At 33.5% G+C, this 21,235-nt stretch overlaps 5 protein-coding genes across 7 annotated transcripts in view; 2 read left to right on the top strand and 3 right to left on the bottom strand.

Annotated features, from left to right (window-relative positions):
* LOC115236875 (E3 ubiquitin-protein ligase RNF25) overlaps positions 1 to 1,102 on the bottom strand; it is a 9,529-nt gene extending 8,427 nt beyond the window's left edge. Inside the window, exons 1-2 of one of the 3 annotated variants that reach the window (XM_029809591.1) lie at positions 933 to 1,102; positions 288 to 359 (exon numbers count right to left, since the gene is read on the bottom strand). In XM_029809591.1, coding sequence (XP_029665451.1) covers positions 288 to 359; positions 933 to 958 — 98 coding nt within the window. In that variant the 5' untranslated portion in view covers positions 959 to 1,102. Of the gene's footprint in view, positions 1 to 287; positions 360 to 691; positions 913 to 932 lie in introns of those variants that run through there. The other 2 variants (XM_029809592.1, XM_029809593.1) reach the window with 2 other exon arrangements.
* An 828-nt stretch (positions 1,103 to 1,930) lies between these two features.
* LOC115236890 (radial spoke head 10 homolog B2-like) lies at positions 1,931 to 6,089 on the bottom strand. Its single transcript, XM_029809619.1, has 3 exons — positions 5,833 to 6,089; positions 5,416 to 5,704; positions 1,931 to 2,128 (listed from the first exon to the last, which is right to left on the bottom strand). Exons 1-3 carry the CDS (start codon positions 6,087 to 6,089, stop codon positions 1,931 to 1,933), a joined length of 744 nt encoding a protein of 247 aa, XP_029665479.1.
* Positions 6,090 to 6,465: 376 nt separating this feature from the next.
* On the top strand, positions 6,466 to 14,367 carry LOC115236881. Its single transcript, XM_029809600.1, has 6 exons — positions 6,466 to 6,486; positions 6,772 to 6,863; positions 7,666 to 7,887; positions 8,911 to 9,214; positions 12,595 to 12,809; positions 12,907 to 14,367. The coding sequence occupies exons 1-6, from the start codon at positions 6,466 to 6,468 to the stop codon at positions 13,673 to 13,675; spliced, it is 1,623 nt and encodes a 540-aa protein (XP_029665460.1). The 3' UTR covers positions 13,676 to 14,367.
* Positions 9,509 to 11,315, bottom strand: LOC115236882. The gene is made up of 3 exons (XM_029809601.1): positions 11,144 to 11,315; positions 10,196 to 10,325; positions 9,509 to 10,039 (listed from the first exon to the last, which is right to left on the bottom strand). Exons 2-3 carry the CDS (start codon positions 10,321 to 10,323, stop codon positions 9,859 to 9,861), a joined length of 309 nt encoding a protein of 102 aa, XP_029665461.1. The 5' UTR covers positions 10,324 to 10,325; positions 11,144 to 11,315; the 3' UTR covers positions 9,509 to 9,858.
* A 1,180-nt stretch (positions 14,368 to 15,547) lies between the features above and the next one.
* LOC115236883 (tetraspanin-7-like) lies at positions 15,548 to 20,377 on the top strand. Its single transcript, XM_029809602.1, has 5 exons — positions 15,548 to 15,625; positions 16,917 to 17,105; positions 18,631 to 18,801; positions 19,511 to 19,642; positions 19,936 to 20,377. Exons 1-5 carry the CDS (start codon positions 15,548 to 15,550, stop codon positions 20,089 to 20,091), a joined length of 726 nt encoding a protein of 241 aa, XP_029665462.1. The 3' UTR covers positions 20,092 to 20,377.
* The last annotated feature ends 858 nt before the right edge of the window (positions 20,378 to 21,235 follow it).

Genomic DNA, 21,235 nt, shown 5'->3' with positions numbered 1-21,235 from the left:
TATATATAACATCTAAAAAAATTAATTTTTTTATTAATATATAAAAATAAAAAAAATATCTATCTAAAATAATTGTTGTTTTGTCAAATAGGACAATTCAAATGTTATAATTGCTTTATCAATGGAAATTTATTATGATCTTATAAAAAGTCTGAACAAAATATTTGCGTTAAAAAAATAATCATTAAAATTTATATATATTTTAATATTAATATTTTTTATTTAACGCAAAATTATTATAATATAATTATGAATTGTAAAAATGCAACAATCTTCAAAATATATACCTATCATTTTCCTTAATGTTGAGCTCATTATCCAGTAGGATTGCTTTCAATGCCTCAATCTCATCTGTAACTCTGTAAAAATCATAAACATGAAAATAATTATGTTTGTTTATAATCTTAATTTAGAATGATCAAATCAGCTGATCAAATTTGTTGTTAGAGAAAATTATACACGAGTTAAGGTGTCATACAACTTTAGATTTATAAAAGCATACATATTTATTTATGTATATTTTTATTTAGATAAAGAAAATAAGCTGTTGACAGATATATATGTTTTTCCTATTTTTCATTTCTCATATGCAATACTTAAATATATATTTGCGTATAATATTATTAAAATAAATTTATGTTAGCAGAAAAATAATTATTAGAAAAGATGGCAACAGAATAATTATACTAACAACTAATCTGTACAAACATATGTTGTAGGCCGATATGTGGACATGAAGAGACTAAAAGAAAGAGCCGATAGGATACGACCTCGACAAGGGGCACCTCGACAAGGGGCACCTCGACAATATTTTTCGGAAAGACCGAGATGTGAGAGACTCGGTCGGAGAGCAACGACGTCACGAATTTCAGAATCAATCGCGATCACTTTACGCCAATTATTTATTAGCGATTGTCTCCGACGATAATTACCGTTCATCCACCATCGCGTCCGACATTGTTCCTCGTCGGATGGATATCGCCGAATAAACCGCGTCTCTTTCCGAAGGGCGATTCTTTGTCGCGAATAACGCCACTCGCTTCGCGAGAGCGTCAAATAAATGTACGTCAATATTGAAATCCTTCTGCTAGCACAGCCGACCGCGAGCAGATCCGATTGGCGGATCCGTCGATTGCTCGTTCGCCAATCGTCGCTCACTCGACGATGAGTAACGGCCAATGGCAAAGCGCCGTTTAACGCGCACTCTACATCTGTCGCACGACGAGTTTGTCGAATGCGCCGATTGGCTATCAAATAGGGAATTTCTAGGGTTCCGTCGTAGCAGCCAATCGGCGCGTTCGACAAAGCTTGTCGTACGACAAATGTAATACGGCCCTAAGTCTATAAGTGTCACGTGATCATGTAGTGGGAGAGGGGAGAGTAGCGCAAAAGGAGAATTCCAGATTCTAGTTTACGTTTACGATGACACAAGTCTGTTCCAGAATAGAGAGAAGGCAATTCTAAGAGTATAGCTAGGGGTTTTATTAATGTTAAGTATTTCGATAAAATGTCTACATATATATACTTTTCTGTGAGGTACAATTATTGAAAAGTTTCTATTTATTCTGTGATACATACAAGACTCGAGTTCGAATTTAACGTGTATTTTTTACTTGGAAGGTGCGATAGATCATAAAATAGCTGCGCGCGTTTTATATCTACTTTATATATATGACGATATATTAATCGTCTTTATATGTAAGACATTGTATTATATTAGAGTATATCGTTAAAATTAAATATAAGGTTGGCAGCGCGAAATATAATCTTTTTCATCTCATCCTGTTCAGCGGTAACAGTTTTTATTATATCCAGACACGATCGCGATATGTCAAATGCGGAAGTGAATATAAGGCACACATCGATTATTCAGAGCAACTGTGCTATAGATATTTCAAGACGAATGAATAATATAAACATAACAAGTATATTATACTTGTACATCTTTTAATCTTCTTCCATGCCTATGACCCATGTCCCACCGGCCGATGTACATACGATTATTTTCTCTGTCCACCATGAGACCTTTACCGTGTCGAAAACCGTCCACAAAGTCACCCTCGTACCAACAATTGTTATTCCACTCTAGGAAACCTCTCCCTTGAATCTTATTATGCTCAAACTGACCCTGTATAATTTTCTCTCATTTTTATTTCTGTTAATTTTCAATTCTTAATGTTAATAAATTCTTAACGTGAATTAATATTATATTTCAGGATAAAAAGAGATATATGTGATGTCAATTCAATTTTAAAACGTCAATTCAAATACATAAAACGGAAATTTTGAGAAACAGAGATTAATAAAACGTATGTCTAATGATTTTTGAAATTTCTGTCTAAGATAGTTGCATTAAAGTTTATATTAATCACTTTTTTTTTACATTTATAAGCTGATAACGCCTTCGCTATAAAAAATATTATTCTTGAACTAATCTACTATCTGTATTTTTATCAAAAAAAAAAAAACTATCGAAGCATGCATAGCTCGGATTTGGAAAAAGAACAGCCCTGACCCGATTTCTTCACTCTATTCCCTACGTCTCTCCTTTCTTTAAAATGTGCCGATCGTTCCGTAAAGTCAGGGCCCCGGATTTGTCTCGAGTCAGTCCTGATCGCGCGACGAGCTCCGAGAAGACGATTGTGTCACGTTCTTCGATTCCGAGGACGGCACTCTGAGTCAGCCGACCGAAAAACTTTAACATCGTGTATCCAAGGTTGTTTCTGAAATTTGGAAACGCTCCGGAGGTCACAATCGCCCGGCACGATCGCGCTTTTATCTCCGTCACGTCGGAGGATTCTCGCGAGCGAGTCTCGCGCTTGACTTTATCGCTCGGAAAACGCACGAAAGAGACACATAACCGCCGAACATTATCGCGCGCAATCTAATGCCGCATCCGATATGTCATCGCTCGTTACGACGTCGCGATAAAAATTCACTCTCCCGCAAATTTCGCGCGCGTGTCTGCGCAAACGAAACCTTTCTCTGCCGTTGCGTTCCTATACTGCGCGTCTCCGTCGAGACGCTTTTATGTGCTCTTACTCGACTATTTACACTGCAGAGATTCGCGAATTTATTATCATTTGCTAATAGCGAATTCGATTGGATCCCATACAGCACACAAAGATTGCATACATATTGTAGCAATCTTTCACCGCAATATTGCAACTTTGCAAATTCACTGCAAAATGTTGCTGTATCATTGCTGTGGAATTGCAGCAATGATAAAATGTCCGCTTTTAGGAATATTGCATCAAAATATTGTAGCAATATTGCAATGTAATGAATTTGCAATGATGTATATATATTTATTTTTGGGTATATAAATGTGTAATTATTGACGATACATTGTAATTAAATGTCTTTATTTGTACTTATGTTAACGTTATAAATAACATAACATTGCACATAACATATTATTGCACTTAACATGTTCACGAAATAAAAATATATTTTTTTTTATATTAGAGATATATATAAAAATGGTTCAGCTTTACGCGGCGCTTTTATTACCATTAATAATTTATTGAATTTTGTCCATTATTGTTTTCCTTTGTTAAATGTCTGTAAAAATAAAATAGGAGTTAAAATTCATATTTGCATAAAAATATACATACTGCAAATATACATAAATATTTTTATCAAATATTTTAAAGTTCATATCTACAGCAAAATAGAAAATTAGAGAAAGCAAAAAATATCCACATAAAAAATATACGAACATATATCATAGATAAATATAATTTTTACTTTTGCGATCTCAATAATTTTAAGGTTATTAACCTAGGTTATTAACCTTAGGACATGCTATTCTATTATGATTAATTAATACATAATATATATAGGTTGCTATAATAAAACATAATATTATCAAAAAGTTCTTACCTTTTCTCGTACGCAACAATAAAAAATGTTAATCACGAAATACACGACAATCACAGATATGTGCAGCAAGACCGGCGCCTACTACACACGCACACAATTGCGAACGCGTACATGTGCTGCGCAAAGCATACAGTGCAGCAATATAAGCCAATTTAAGAAAAATGTTTTAATAAAATGAACCATTTAGTATTGTTTATCGTTAACATCTTTCATGTAGAAATATTGCAAAAAATTATTTTATTATAATATTTTATTATTAAAATTATATAAAAATTGAATTTTGCAATATTTCCGAAATATTAATGTCATGTTGCTACAAGTGTGCTGGTACTTTGTGGCTCTATATTTCTGCAATGTCTTTGTAATGTTGCATTGCAATTTGCAACATTGCAATGTTGCTGCAATATAATTGCAATGATCTGTGCTGTATGGGTACTGTTTTAATATCTCATTATTGTGTTTGTAGTATTAAACATATATTTGTAAGCTTGCGAGATTTTGCTTTTTCTACATAGTGACCCAGACAGCACAAAATGTCCTCAGGTTCATCCTGAATATGTCCAGGATGGTTCAGGATATTTGTAGGATGTTTTAAGATATTATTATAAATATATTTTATGAAAATTTAATATGCATACATGATTACTTTCGGTTATGTAGGCTATTTAATATAATTTAGAAATTTTAAGTATTGTAATAAGTATTAATGTCCTATAAATGTCCCCTGGATAACCCCTGGATGTCTGTAGGATATCTGCCCTGTCCTTTGGATTTCCAGAGGACATATACATGTGCAATTAATTGTTAACATTAATTTCGTTTAATATTAATAATTGAATTTGATGCGCACATTTTCACATATTCAAAATTATTATTTATTTAATATTTCATGAGAAATGTTACTATGCGCAACATTCCAAAAACTTTACAAAAAATAGTATTCAACCGCTAGTTCGTTTGTTTACCACTATGCGACACGCAAACTCGTATTTGAGATTTGGTCATGAGAATTATATAAAGCTTGCAAAGAGCAACTAACAGGAAATTAAAAATATAATTATTTTTTATCAGTTCAATTTCTGATGCAATCCCAACATAGGGAATTCAGATATTGGATTGTTTTGAAAATATTACACGACTCAAACCCGGAAGCCAAACCTAAAATATTCATGTACAGCACGAAAACCTCAAATATTAAAGAACGTGAACTATTTTTAGTATTAGATTTTTAGTATTGGCAGTAAATAACAGAACGCAATCTTAATTTATATTTAAATTTTAGAATTTGTTCCTTTTAACGTATGAAAAATATCCCTAACATATCCTATAGAAATCCTTAAGATGTTCCACAGGATCTCCCTGGATTCTCCAGAGGCTAGTGTACGGCTATCATTTACTCTTCCTCAGGACATCCAGAGGAGATCCGAGGATTAAAATAGGATATCCTCAGGATATCCTACATGTATGTCCTGGATGCCCTTTGGACGTCCTAAGGACATCCTTGTGCTGTCTGGGATATTTTCTCGATACCTTATAGTGGACACCATTGTGCCATCTGTATGTCCCTTCGCCTTCCATCATCTTCCTGCTAATGCGACCGCGATAAGAATTTTTGTTATAGAATTTTATGTTGGCAAATTCATCCGGTAATAAAAGTTTCCAGGACGGAATGGATATTTTATCTTTTTCTTTCTCTTCTTCCTTAATGATTGAATCATCGCTTTTGTCACCCATTTCTTCGTTTTTTTCAATAGCTTCAGCATCATTTTTGTCCAATTTCTTCACGAGCGGTTCTTTCCGCAAAAAATATCCATTCCATCTATGTGTATATTTCGATCAGATTAAATCAATAATACAATATATATACAATATACATTATGAAAAATTTTTATTGCATTAAATTAGTATAATTACTCGGTAACGAGAACCGGAAGTATGTCATTGTACATTGAATAAACAAATTCTTCTTTAGCTGTATATTTGCGACGTTTCTCAGCCAATATATCCTCAAAGGATAATTCCTCCTCCGCAATTTTATCAGTTTCTATTGAGAATACATCTTTCTCCTCGTGCAAATCTTCCGCTTCATGTCTTTTATCTTCAGTTTCATCACGGGGAACTAAAAATTCCGTTTTCTTTCTACATTTACGTAAAATCTCTTCTTGCAGCGCTTTCACGTTCAATTCTCTTATTTCATATTCCATGTTATTGTTCAAATTAATGTGTAATAATATTTAATATTTATTGCGCATATATACAATATATATATGATAATATGCAAATTTCTATTTATTTAGTAACAATATGAATTTGCTCTTATTGAAAAATTATGAAATAAACGAGAGAAAAAGAGATGAAAAATATTTGTGCAAATGTAGATGATATATAAAACACTATGTTCACATGTGTGTGTGTGTGTGTGTGTGTGACAGTCGGAAAATGACGCATAGAAAGCGAGTTGTTAAATTAAATTATTATGCCTTTATAGATGTTTAGTGCAAAAGTTATTTAATTATTATTGATTAATAATCTCTTTTTACATTTGATTTATGAAAAAAAGATATCTATATATGATATAAAATGCTGAAAAAGAAGGTTAATGTAAGACTGTATTGATAATTCTCAAACAGATATTTTAGAGATATTAATTTTATCTTTCAAAATATTTTAAAATGTTAATTATCTCTTATAATTATTCTTTTATATATTTTAAATAAATCTTATGTTTATATAATATTATAGTACTGGAAAATTTTTTTGAACTATAAACTATATTGCATCCTTAAGAGAAATTTTGCAAATTTCTGTTTTTTTTTTTTTTAATTTTTCGTACTAATAATTCTTTTTTAATTTCTAAATTTTTTTTTCTAATTTCTTTAATTACAGTTTATATCTCGCAATGATGAAAACGAGGATATTGAACCTATCGTTTTCCACGTTCCAGCGGTGTACAGCGATAAAGTCAAGATTCACGATTGGTAAATATTGCGACATTTTTCAAAATTTCTATTAAAAAGAAATATGATTCATTAATCAAAAGTTGCATAAAGATAAACACGGGAAATGGAGCATTTAGAATCATCTAATCTTGCTGTATGACATTTCTTTTCTATCTAACGTACATTTTGAAAATACAGTGTGGAGAGATTCTTGTAATATAAATTTTAACTTTCTTTTCTTATTCTTTTTCTTTAAATGAAGAAAAAATCTTTTAGGGGAGAGCTTTTTTTTATCTGACAATTTTTTCTATTATAAATTAAGTTTGTAAAGGTAACTGCGTATGCCGCTTGGATAAACATATCGCGATGGAAATCACATACACATCTAAGCATATCGCACATGCATTATAATGAAAATGAGGGGAAGTAGTTACGACACACAGACGAAATCGTGCGATTGTTATACGTAGCAACGCACTTTATTTCACGAATCTAACAAGAACACCCACGTTTGTATTGCATATCATTATTTGACACAGTACCAGCAATAGTAAAATTTTAACTTATAATAGTTAGCGTTGTCTGAAAAATGGCTTTGCATCAGGATAAATTTTTATTATTATCAGGAAGAATAAAGGAGTGAGTTTATTATTTAATCTAGTAATATTCAATGAAATGCTAAACACATTAAATTATATGTCATAGTTTTATTTGAATTCTCTGGAATATTAGTTAATAAATAGAAATTTATTATATAATAACGTATATAAATTTCAGCCGACATCGAAACAAATCATAAAATTTCTTTCTCAATAATTTCGTTAAAATTATCGATTAACAGGCAGGTAAAGATGTTGTCCGAGCCCAGAGACAATGCGAATATATTTCCACCGAAGGGAAATCTTCACAAATCCTCCTATCGAAGACTTGGTCCGGAAGATGAAGGCACTGGGATTTCGGAGACACATGCCATGTTGTCGCAAATCGAGATGAGAGACGAGTACAAGCCGATTACTTATCCGCGACGCAGTTTACTTACAATGCAATCGCTGGCTTCGGCAAAGTATGTATTCGATATTTATGTTTAAAAAGTATCGGACGAACTGAAAAGACTTCTCTCGGAATTTAAAAATATACATTACTTCGAAATTATAAGAGGAGATAAATAGTATGAGACGTTGCTGTCTATTTCTAAGAGAAAGGCAAAAAGTCCCCGCATACAAGGGCTATCCATAAAGAAACCGAACTTAAAAAAGAAAAAAAGCGCATTCTTCGAATGCGATTACGTAAGACCATCTGCCTTGTGGCACTGTGCAGTGGGATTCTTTAGCAACTTTCTCACACGAGCATAACGTTATCGTTCTTATGTTCTTTACGTTTTATAGTGGTTTGAATGAGTTTGTGTTCGTTATTTGTGGCGATTTGTTTTTTAGATTTTCTTGCATAATTTGAGAGAAACAGTGAGAAAGGAGAGAGGAGGCTGAACAACAGTCGTCACGTATTTTGCCAAAAACTCGTTGATAAGGAACAACGTGTATGCGGGCGCATTGTCGTGGTGCAGCATCGATGAATTGCTGGCCCACGCTTCCTGCCGCTTCTTTCTCGGCCTCTCTCAAACGCTGTACGAAAAAAAGGCCACGTCTAGAAAATCGTCATGGACAACCTCATTCAAGCCACCATAAAACATAAACTAAGAACGATAGCATCATGCTTGTGGTGTGATAAAGTTGCTAAAGAATCCCACTATAGAGTGCCACAAGATCCTCCCATGTCAACGCATTCGGGCGCTTTTTTTCTCTTTAATATTATTAGCTATAACTCAATATTTCAATTGTTTGTTTTTTATTTGTTATATATTTGTGTGAATATTTTATATGTGTCTTAAAAGATTTACAAAAGGGCATATTTATAGGTATAATCTACACAAATTTCTTTCACATACACATAATCATCAAACATCACAAGCTGCACTTTATTTTAATAATTAATTAAATAATATTATTAATAATCAAATTAATTTATTATTAAATAATTAAATATCATTACAAATTAAAACGATGGTAGAGCGTGACGTAACGTTTTCTAGACAGGATTACGAGGAAAAGGAATTAAAATTAACAGACATTCTGCTGGATCCCATAGCGATTTGTCAAATAGATTATCACACTAGTATGAACAGAGATTATCGTTCGCCTTATCCTCTGAAAACGAAGCCACCATCTTCGCCACCGCCACCGGAACCGTGGCTGTTAAATCGACGTACCATCGGTTATAGTCCTCAAGATTTGGAGAATCGTTGCGGATACCACACATTTTTAGACGACGACATGAATCTTCATCAGAGAATAGCAGAATTAAAAAGGAGCAGGGGCAAATTATACAAGACTCGATGATAAATAATAAACGACAGCAAAATTCCATTGATGACTGATAAATTAGAAAATTATCTAACGTGTTTGAATAGATATAAGAATATTTTGAATAAACTGAGAACACATGAATAATATGCAAAAGGAACAAAATGATTTTTTCTTTATTGTTCAGAAAAATAAGATGTTTAAGAATTAACAAAATATATATTTTTTTTTAAATCGGGAGCTGTTTTTTATTCTTGCTCGTCATCGTGTCTCAGAGCTAATATATTTTATTTAAAACAACAAAGGAAGATAGAACTGAATGATTTATAATTAATTTTTTAATAATCCGTATATAATTTTTTTCTTTTTACAGATTGTTTACGCGGAGAATTAGCCCTTCTTTATAATAAATTGAAGCATTATCTATGTAATGTTTTTTCTAAGGAGGACACAATTGCAAAATCATATCCAAAATAATCGTAATAATGTCACAAATTAGATTGCAGGCATTAAATTAATTTGCGGCGTAAAGCATCGAGCACAAAAAACTAAAGAGAAGGTAAAATAACGAGGCATGGTCGTGTAATAGCTGCAATGTAAAATATATTCTATCTACATTTTGGCACGAGAATATGTGCACAATCTACGATCTAGAGAGAATCCGGCGTGGTAGCGTTTTATTCGATATTTCTGCCGAATCGCGAATGTCCGTACTCTTCGTCGTCGCCGTTGGACCGCTTGCCGAATCTCATGTGACCGTAATCGTCCAGCTGCTGGCGTTTGCTGAATCGCAAATTGTCCTCGTCCTCGCCGACGAGATCCTCCACAAGATCCTTCACGAGACCTTCCACGGCGTATCTGCGGCAAAACGCACACGAAATAGCAAGAATACTATGTACTATTAATTTTCTTTAAATCCTCAAAAGTTTCACATCGACGAGAGTATTTATTTTTGTCTTTCTCCGAGATTTTATTTACATACATCTATTGTTATATATATTGTATAGTAATTACCCGTAGATATGTGGATGATTTTCTAAATTGCGATGGATGCCGGAGATCAATCTCGGAGCTGCTTTACATTTTCCGCAGAGCAGCCATACGACTGCGATCATGCAGGATAGTGCAAGAGTCAGATTCATGTCTGTAATTATTTAACAATTTTCTGTTTCATCACAAAGATACATCGCCAAGATGTATACATAAAATATATGTCTATTTTTATAATAGAAATAATGTAATCACATAAGTTTACAAGTCGAACTATTGCTTCCTATTTTCTATAATTTTCTAATAATCAATTGCTTTTAATTAGCATACTCAACTAATTGAATTATGGTTCAAAAGTACTAAAAGAGCACACAGCGTGCTACATACACATACATACACATATAAAAAAATATTAATATACCTAGATATATAGAAATACAGTTACATGTACAATGAAAGATTTGTAACTTTTGTCCCAGATACAAATACAATTACAAATATCAAAAGAAATTATTTCTCAAGCTTAAATGTCGAATATTTTACCGACAATCTTTTCTTTATTTTTCAGGAAAATTGTTCGAGAAAGCGTTTAAGTTTTATAGAGTTCAGATGTTTCGGTATTAAAAAAAAAATATGTAACTTGCAAAAAATTTTACTGACAATGAGAAAGAATTACATTTTCAATTTAACGGAAGAATCTGCGTACCATTCGGTTCCGGGACACTGAATACGCACAATGATAAGCGTTCTGTCGCGCTTATTATGACAGGACAAAATTAAGGAGAAACCGTAACATACAAAAGGTAACAGGTGAGACAGATAATAAATTTACAAAAACTGTTTAATTTATAAAAAAAGATACATATAATTTACATATTAATCGTGAGAACCGTGCGCGACGAGATCTTTCGCAAATTGGTCAAAAAAGCCGTAATCGAAGAGATTTCCCGGGATATCCTTATCTCCGCTTACCTGCGTGTATCGGTCGTCGAGAAAATCGGCGATGGAATGTACGGTTCACGCGGCGGTGGCTTTTTATATCGCGGCCAACTTTGCGTTCATCCCCCCGGTTGGAAAAGCGACGCGGTGGTGAAAAAAGTACGACGGCGTTGAATTTTAATTCACGCAACACCGCGCGCACTGATAAACAATTTTCTTCTTTCAGAAGAACATCACGCCTCCGCCACTCAATATTCCGCGATGTTCCGCGCGTCGGTGATTGGCAGGGCACCGGCTAAACCGATTACCGATGTCACGTCGCGGCTCTTCTGTTTCCTTTCTGGCGGAGAAAATCGGACATTAAAATCCGCCCTTCCCCCCCCCCTCTCAACCCCTCTCTCTTTCTCTCCAGCAAAAGGAGAGTAGGCAGTGCAAGTTGATAAATAACAATGCGAACAATTATGGCCATCTGTCGATTTCGCGCAATTATTTTTTTCAATTGTTTAATTAAAAAGTCAAGACGCTGACGAGGAACGAACAATATTTCGCGCACAATTGGTGTTAATTAGTGAAATAAAATACAATACTTTTCGAAAGAGTTTTACTTTATAGGTGCGTGCTTTAATAAGAGTTTTAATTATTGTTCTGATAAGCAGTTCAACTAAGAGGACATATCTTCTTTATTTAAGAAAAGATGTAATCATCTACAAACTAGTTTCGCTTTTAATTGCATTATCTTTTAATTTATTGAGATTTAATTCATTTTTGAAATCGATTTTCCTTAGTAAAAATATCGAGGAGATTTCTTTGAATTCTTATTGAATTTCTTATTGAATTCTTTTCGTGCATTATCTCAACCGAACTTAAAATTATAATTCTACAAAAGTAGAGCTTCTTGAAAAAATTTGAGAAATGCGAGTCTTTATTTTATTTCTGTTTATCTCTCTTTAAAACTTTATTTATCAATAGTCATTGTGTAGAATCAATTTTTTCTTTAACTAGATTTCCAGTGAGCACAGTATATAACTGTTATATAACGTATATATATTTAACATGCAGATTAAATAAATACATGTAACTTACATGTTTATTATCAATAATTTTAGAGAGCAAGTAAGTAAAAATAAAAAGTTTTCACAACAAAATAACTTTCTAAATGGACAAAAAATCTTATCTCTTTTTTCATTTAATTTACAGCTGATTTTATTTTAATCCTTACATTCTCAATTGCTCGATTAATTTTTAAATCTTATTTCTAAACCTGTAATAAGATATGGGAATAATACATTATTTTATCATCGATGTCGAGGAAGCATATCTTGACATGATCGTCGATATTCCAAGTAACAGCGTATAATGAAAGCATTGTACATCCTCACGAGGTCACGGCAACGATTATCAATGGCTTCCTCGTTTGTGGTGCTTCCTCTATTAATTCTATAAAACGGTTTATCCTTCGAGTCGAATCGTTTTTTCAGTCGTAGAATTGCCGTTCGATCATCAACAATTTGTCGAATGATCCTGTGAGATTTCTCCAATTCTTGTCATCGTTTTGCGGCATCAATATGACGAAGGACAAAGAGACGATGGTTCAGAAAGGTCTATCGGAATGGTGGAGCGAAGAGACAGAGTACGTGCTCCAAAGGATCGAGAGATGGACAACCTTTGTACGTGGTTACAATCGTCTTCGATCGCAGAGGTGAGAAAGAGAGAAAAAAAGAACGTAAACTACTATATATAAATAAAAGATAAATAAAAAAAATTTGCACAAAGAAACAAATATTGAAATGAACCAGGTGGTCCAAGGGAACGCCGCGAGACACCTCGAACGCTTCTTTTGATGAAGCCACGCCGCAATTTTACAGTCTCAAATGGTACAGATGGAAATCACGTCCGGAGGAAATTAAGATTAATTGCTGCGGCGGAACGTTTAACTATCAGTCGAACAACGAGCTAGAGAGCAATTGTCTGGAAACTTATCGGTACGATCACAGTATCTACTTCAAAACTATCGGTGACATTAGAAGCGACAAAAGGAATGTCATCAGGGATCTAGATCAGGATAGAGTATCTATTAGCAGCGAGGAGATGGTGGAGTGGGATGCCAGCTCGCTCGTTGATCTGATGATTGCTAACAAACCGATCTCTGAAGAAACTTGTAACAATAATTGTCCGGATGAGCCGAGTGTTTCGGACACCGTTGCTGAACAGGAAAAGAATGGAGCGATGCAAAACGCCTGGCCAATCATAGATCTGTCGAAACTCAATCTAAATTTGATGGACAATCGAAAAAGAGACAAACAGCTTCCTTATCTGGTTGATCGAGACGAGAAACAGCACGAAAATAACAACATGAATAATCCGGATAAAGCGGATAAGGAGGATTGGAAGAATGAGTCGAAAAATTACGAGAGGATGAAAAAATTTCCGTCGTTTCGAAAAACTGAACGATCATCCGCGCGAAAATCACCAATCATCGGTGAAAGCAATGTTGTCTGGCCGGGAGTCCTTTTGAATTACAATAACAACTTTGACGTCGCCGGCATGTCTGCAAGATTAAAGTAAAAATTAAAGTAAAACACATCGAGCGTAGAAAAATACGTAAGTATAAGTGTTAATGCTTAAGTATTTGATCGATGAATCGTCGAATTGTATAAAATATATAATATGGCGAACTTAATTATTCTATGTATTTTATTAATAGAAAGGCTTTCTTTCTGCATCAATTTGCGTGTGATTCGTGCGCACAAAACTCTGCGTCGAACAATGCTTTCATTCTGAAGTTTTCTTTTTTTCTTTCTCGCTCTTCCAATATATATTGTTACGTGCTTTCATTTGTCTTCTCATTTTAACGCGATTAAATGATCATATGATAAATATGAGTAATGAAAGAGCAATGTAAGAACAAAGAAAGACAAAGAAAATAACACTTTAAAGAATAACTGTTTGACAAAATGAATAAAATTACATTACAGCTCTTTTTGTAGTAAATATTAGATCTGAATTGCAAGGGGGAGAAGGGATATTTTTCGCCTTTATTTTGGGTAAAGATTTTTTTTATTATAAGCAGATGTTGCAGTAATTATATTTGTTTTTCATTTACAAGAATATCCATGTTGCAAATTATTAAAATGGATGCGAAATTATATAATAGCACTAAAAACAAATGCATGTAATGTCTTGATGAAAAGAATTGTATACAAGATCAAATATAGATATATATATTTTATTTTATGAAAAATATATATGCATTTTTAGTATTTCGAAACTAAATATATTTTGCGACGCTTTTTCTCTCTCAAATCATTTATATTTATTCATGATATAATACTGCTTATTCTCGCGTAATGTGTTTGTCATTTTTTCTATTAATGAAACTAATACTGATTCGTAAGCATATATGTAATCAATACTTTGTATTGAAATAAGAATATCTTCTTACACATATATGATTTAAGACAATATAACAAAATTTGTAATCTTTGTTTACTAATACAATCTTCTGACCTCAATTATGTGAGAAATATTAAAAATAAATTGCAAATGAGAAAAGACTTGCATCAACAACCTTCTCTAAAATGCTTTATGTCTGTATTTTTTTTCTCTTTTTCTCATTTATTATATGTTATAGTGTTATATTAGATAATTGCGTCATCTGTAAAATGTCAGTATATCGGGAGTTTATTTGATAAAAGAACTAATGTGTTTGAAAAAATTTTATAACTTGTATTTCTGTAATGTAAAAATTCAAAAAACGTCAAAAGAATGTCTCAAAATCTTTTTGGTCTCTTTTACAGATATTTATCTGTAAAAGATAAATGGCTACCATATATTTATATGATCTGCGATATCACTGAAAAAGTTATTACCATAAAGGAAATTATATAGGGGCTGTTCTTTATAGCTGAACTGGCTGCACAAGTTCAGAGCTTATCTTTCTTCTTGTAATGTGGAAAGAAAAAGATAAACTCTGAACCAGTGCAGCCAGTTCAGCTATAAAGAACAGACTTATAATTACGTCGATATTAACGTAACATTCAATCCTTCAACGAAATTGATGTCTGACAATGAGAGAAACATGTGTCTCTCTCTCTCTCTCTCTCTCTCTTGATACTTTCACTACGATACGCATCTGACGTCTCTCTAACGATAAGAGTGTCCGCGACACACTCGCTCTCGTTACATGAAGAATTTATTCCGATAAAGGGAGTTCCCACCATGGTCATAGCGTTCTCGCGGGGTAGCGCGCATGCACCAACCGTGAGAGGGGCGGAAGCCACGCATGCACGAGTAAGTGTGCTCGCGAATCCTGTCGCGAATCGATCGTGTGCAAGCTCCACTCTCGCGGCTTAAGTAAGGCACTTTACGATAGTGCGTAATAACTCGGATAAAGGGTTTCATCGACGAGAGCAAAGGAACGGAGGAACAAATATCAAGATGAGCAAGCGATTAGAGACCGTGGCCACGATGACCTGCATGAAGACCCTGCTGATGCTTTTTAATTTCATTTTCTGGGTAAGTCAAGCCCACCCCCTTCTCCACCGGTGATTACACATTGCCTTCACAACCCCTTGCCATGCACCTTGGTCCAACTGTTGCGCAATTGATCGCAATTCTCCTTGTAATACCGGTCAAATCTAGTTACTCGCCGCAGGATGAAACATGTAATAATGATGTAACGATCCAGTCCTGTCTTAAACTTCTTAATTAAAATAGGGTCAGATAACTGGCGAATGAGTATGAGATAGTAAATAACTATGTTGACGTGTGACCTTGAATGTCCACATATATTTTACTAATATTTAGAATGTAAAATTTAGAATATATTCAGCATATATTTAAAAAAAAAATTTTCTCTTTTCGAATGTATATTTTTTTAATTCATTGAAAGTTTCGATAGCTGTTATAGTATATATTTTTATCGTCCATATACTTATCTTTGAATCCTTAAATTAGTTGCAAAATTTCAACAAATTATCTGAAAATCGCGCGTCATGTACGTATGTGACTCTGTTGTCAACATACTTCTCTAATACTAGTGACCATAACTTGTTTCAATATAAAGATAGTAGTCTTGTCAATGAACGGATTATTGAATAATTCATGCCATTTTTCCTCACAATACTACCTCAGTCTCTAAATAACTGACACTTTCCTAAGTTATTTTTCACAAATAACATATATCACATATGTTTATCTGTACAATATATTATGCTCTAATAGAAAAGATGTTGAACACTTTCTTTAACTTGATTATATGATGTATTATATATGTGTGTATATATATATATATATGTGTGTATATATATATATATATATATGTGTGTGTGCGTGTGCGTGTGCGTGTGCGTGTGCGTGTCCGTGTGCGTGTGGTGTGTGTGTGTGTGTGTGTGTGTGCGTGTGTGCGTGTGTGTGTGTGTGTGTGTGTGTGTGTGCGTGCGTGCGTGCGTGCGTGCGTGCGTGCGTGCGTGCGTGCGTGCGTGCGCGCGCGCGTGTTTGTGTGTATGTGTATATATATTATTACATGATTTACATATTTATTAAAAATGTGAACTTTTGAAATTCGAAGAAACTTCGAACCCCAGTGAGACAATTTGTAAGGAGTTAAGTGAAAATTTGTAAAAATACTCAGATAAAGCACAAGAAGGCCAAAAGACATCTTAAAGATGTCTAAAGGACGATAAGACGTCTTTAAGTCTTCTTTTAAAGACATGTGCTATCTGGGTAACTTATTAAAAGTAAATTATTCAAGAGACGCATAATTCAACTAATTTTTTAAGTTTTAATGTCGTTTGTATTTGTACAGGCGTCCGGGATATTGATGCTATGCATCGGCATATGGATGCGCATCCAGTTGCGAGATTACATGAATATGAACGTGCAGGGCAGCGGGACAGCCCTGTTAGCGCTCGCATGCTTGGGCGCGGTGTTAGCGGTAGCGGCGGTTCTCGCCTGTTGCTGCACCGCGCGAGGTCATCCTGCCCTACTATACCTGGTAAATACAATATACAATTTAGATATAGGATACAATACGATCTATATAATTCGCGATGAAACTTTATTGTAACTTTATGATACGCGCTTGAAGAAGAATCAGGATACGCGCATACATGTATAGAATACTGGCGCGAATTATAGATCATTTAAAGTGGACTCTTGGGTCCCTTGGGAGTCGTAAGATGAAGTTACGAATCGATACTCGACATAATTATCATCATATGAGCAATATAATGATTCCCCAATGCACATGATAAGTGCCCTAATACTAAAATTAAGAAATTTACAAAAGTTAATCAGTCTGTCTTCTGAGAGCCTTATATAAGAGGAGAGTAGCTTGCTAACACTGAGTATACTTGTCATTCGTAAAATAAATTGTATATCCCGGAATTATTATTATAAAGAAGAAAGAGAGAGAAAGATTAAATAATATTTTTGCGATTTTTAGAATTTAAGATTTTTACATTAAACTCAAATATTTTTAAATAAAAATTCTTTTGGTAAAATGTAAACAGAATTTTAAAAGAACTTTACGCAAACAATTATTTTATAGTAATTATGCATATTATTAGGGCCGACCTGATCGATTTCAATGATCTTGACATATATTGTCAAGGATACGACCTTGAGCAACTTTCAAAAGGTTTTAGCCATCGCTCGTTGTTTATTAAAAAGTTATTAACAAAAAGTAAGTTTAGCGAATGGAACCTAATTGTCTGACATCATGTACATTTAAGAAGGAATATATTTGGTGAAATATGTGTTCAGCGGCTATTATTTACTCTTCCTCAGGACATCCAGAGGAGATCCGAGGATTAAAATAGGATATCCTCAAGATATTGTGCTGTCGTTTTGTGCTGTCTGGGTAATATCCCAGACAGCACAAGGATGTCCTTAGGACGTCCAAAGGGCATCCAGGACATACATGTAGGATATCCTGAGGATATCCTATTTTAATCCTATTTTCAACCGAAGACGTTTTGTGCTGTCTGGGATCATAATACTGCTTTCAATACACTGTATTTGTTTATATTCTTCATAAGTAAATCTACTACAAATACGTATTAAAACATAGTAAATCTTCTCTGCTCATGTGTCAAATTAAAAGAAAAGAAGTATTTTATAGTTTTACTTTATAATACACACACATGCCATTTTGTGCCATATATTGTGTGTATGTGTGTGTGTATACTTCTTAATATTAATGTCAGAAAATTACATTCTACTCGTTAAACTTATTTTGTTAATAACTTTTTAATAAACAACAAACAACGGCTAAAACTTTTTGAAAGTTACTCAAGGCCGTGTTCTTGACAACATATATCAAGGTCATTGAAATCGGTGAGATTGGCCCTAATATGCATAATTATCTATTTTATTTATACAATTTATAAATAGTTGAAGAATAAATATGTCGAAATAAGAACTTTTTCTATTTCTTTTTCTTATAGAGAAGTGAAGATTCCCCTTGACATTATTATTACCATATAAAAAATAATTATTTTGTTCTCTACATTTCTTAGTATGGCGCGTTTCTTGCCGTTGTCGCATTACTGGAACTTGGTGCAGGTGCGTCGGTTTACGCTTATCGTACAAACTTGAATGAAGGATTCGATCAAGGTCTAAACCAGAGCATGGAAGCCTATGGACAGGATCATTCCATGAGCAGTTACTTAGACAGCATGCAATCAACCGTGAGTATTATCTTTCTCTACAGTATTCCATTTATGTTCACGCAATTTGATTATTCCTGTTATTTTAATAATAGAACTTTGATCATCCAAATTTTTATTGAAATTCAGATAACAGTTCAACAAAATAGAAAGAAACGATCAAATGATTGTTCATTCCTTGTAGTCTTTTTGTTGCTCGATATTATTTAGGTTCTTCTAAATGTCATATCAACATCCTTGTACCGCAAGTATCACGTCATAATATTGAGGGAATTCGAGATTAAAGTTGTAGAAAAGAATAATAAAATTAACGTGTTATAGCTAAATATTTAATGTGCTTTTATTTTGCTCACAAAATTGTTAGAACTTTCATTTTTTGTAAGAAATTCGTTGTGAAGATTAAAATTAATAATATTTTCATAATCAGATAAAGTCCATTACATCACACACAGGAAAGTATATTATAATTAATTTTAATAACTATTTTATTACAAAATTAATAAATAACATTCCAGATTTTCTGTAATGAGACATTTACATACATCTATTGTTCCTTTCTTCAATTTTGTTTATTAATCTTTAATTAGAGCGCTGCATTTAGCGTGGAACTACGAGGGAAATGATTGCATCCTTTCTTGACTTTGAAAAAAAAGTTATTTTTTATTGGACTGTCGAAATTTTCATTGTGTATATATCGTATATTTTGAAAATGTTAATCAACTGATTACAGTTGCATTGCTGCGGTAATCGTGGATACGCCGATTGGCGCGATTTGAATTCACCAAAGAAAATTCCCCTGTCTTGCTGCAAGGTGCCCGAGGATAAGTGCGAGCCGAACGACATAGAACAAATTTATACCGATGTACGTAGGTGATAAATTTCTTGTTGTTTCTTAATTGTCTAAGTTCTTGCGAATCTTGCTGTTATTTACCGTGCATTCGACGGAATAATTAAAATAGCGAATCATCAAATTAGACTTTCCATGTTTGATTAATTTCAACAATTATGGCAATTATGACAGAGTTACGACACTAAGAATTAGAAGAAAAAAAAGAATATGGAAACGCGCAGGCTAAAAATCTGTTTTTCTCGACTTCCGATTTTTTCAGTTTTTGGTATTTTTAAAATTTCATTTTCAATTCTTTTTGTTTTCAGGGATGTTACAGTCGCGTGCTAGATTTCATAAACGGCAACATCGGTCTGGTAGCCGGTACAGCGATCGGCGTAGCCTTTTTCCCGTTAGTGGGCATCTTCCTGGCGTGCTGCTTAGCCAGCAACATCAACAAGGCCGAGTATGAACAGGTCGCTTAGGCACGGCATTCGCGCAAGCAGCAACGACGATTCTATCAGGAAACAAAAAAACTCGCGTCGCTAGCGACAACAGCGAACGTACACGATTTCAACATTGGAGCACGAAACTGATTTTGATCGAGGCAAGCGCGCGCGCATTTTGCCCAACTTCGAGATTTTAATCGAAGACTCTGCAGCATAAATTAGATAAAAGTCTGCAGTATAAGGTACGCATCTTTAAGTTAATGAAATCAAGTCAATCTGAAAAAATGGACCTTGCATACCAATAAATTATAAAATTACATTATTTCTCACATCGATGTATCCTTTAATTCTTATTTAAGCGCTCAATTTGATGATCAATGTCGAAATTTGCGCTCGTGTTCCATGGGGCTATTCCGATCAAAATCCATTAATAATTAATTAATAATATTATGTTAAGATATATAATAACCCTCTTTTGGATTTCGTATGAAAAGTTATATATATATTGTAGTATGCATAGAATATAGAATGATTGCTTAAAAAATCTTTTAAACAAAGATTTTCTGTAAAGTTTCAACAAGTAGATAGAGGAACAAGGAAGCAGAAAGTATTAGAATAGGACAAAAGTTTCTTGTGTGTTTAAACTTTATTTTAAAATCGTGTAGACTACGGTAATGAAAAATATATACCATGATTGTGTATTATTCTGTCGTCGAAATATTTGACTATTCAATATCTCTTTCTGTTTCCTTGCATAATTCTTGTCGAAGATTTGAGATTTGTATAACACTCTGTCATTCTATATTATATGCTGTAAGAGAGTGTTGTATGTAAAATACAAGAAGAGAATATCTTGTATGGGGAATATACATAATCTCTATTTATTATAGAAATATAAATATATCCATGTGTATAGAGAGTGAGACACTTGACTCGGATCATTTCTATCAACTTTTCTATTTGACACATTAGAAAGAAATCAGAACTGGCGCAGAAATTGTTCGGTTTGGGGAAATTTTTATATGTTACATGTGCCCTATATAATTAGATACTATCGTTTGATAATTGTACAATAATATTTTATGTAATATTAACAAAGATGCCAAATAAAAAAGTTAAACGAAAATGAGCGCAAGCGTTAAGTGCCTCTAACTCTGCGTTATAAAATATATTATAAATA

The sequence above is a fragment of the Formica exsecta genome, unplaced genomic scaffold (assembly GCF_003651465.1).
Source record: "Formica exsecta isolate Colony F162 unplaced genomic scaffold, ASM365146v1 scaffold260, whole genome shotgun sequence".
NCBI classification, from domain to species: domain Eukaryota; kingdom Metazoa; phylum Arthropoda; class Insecta; order Hymenoptera; family Formicidae; genus Formica; species Formica exsecta.
Note: the sequence above shows the minus strand (reverse complement) of the source record. Positions and strands in the feature narration are given on the sequence as shown.

Bases quoted from the DNA above. Each gene is read 5' to 3' on its own strand.
- LOC115236890 (XM_029809619.1), bottom strand. From the start codon at position 6,089: ATGGAATATGAAATAAGAGAATTGAACGTGAAAGCGCTGCAAGAAGAG. The intron at 5,705-5,832 runs GTACAATGACAT...ATATACACATAG, and splicing joins GAAGAATTTGTTTATTCAAT to ATGGAATGGATATTTTTTGC. The intron at 2,129-5,415 runs GTATCGAGAAAA...AAAATTATACAG, and splicing joins ACAATGGTGTCCACTATAAG to GGTCAGTTTGAGCATAATAA.
- LOC115236881 (XM_029809600.1), top strand. From the start codon at position 6,466: ATGCTGAAAAAGAAGGTTAAT. The intron at 6,864-7,665 runs GTAAATATTGCG...ATCGATTAACAG, and splicing joins AAAGTCAAGATTCACGATTG to GCAGGTAAAGATGTTGTCCG. The intron at 9,215-12,594 runs TGATAAATAATA...TTTCAGTCGTAG, and splicing joins GCAAATTATACAAGACTCGA to AATTGCCGTTCGATCATCAA.
- LOC115236882 (XM_029809601.1), bottom strand. From the start codon at position 10,323: ATGAATCTGACTCTTGCACTATCCTGCATGATCGCAGTCGTATGGCTG. The intron at 10,040-10,195 runs GTAATTACTATA...GTTTTGCCGCAG, and splicing joins AATCATCCACATATCTACGG to ATACGCCGTGGAAGGTCTCG.
- LOC115236883 (XM_029809602.1), top strand. From the start codon at position 15,548: ATGAGCAAGCGATTAGAGACCGTGGCCACGATGACCTGCATGAAGACC. The intron at 17,106-18,630 runs GTAAATACAATA...TACATTTCTTAG, and splicing joins ATCCTGCCCTACTATACCTG to TATGGCGCGTTTCTTGCCGT. The intron at 19,643-19,935 runs GTACGTAGGTGA...TTTTGTTTTCAG, and splicing joins TAGAACAAATTTATACCGAT to GGATGTTACAGTCGCGTGCT.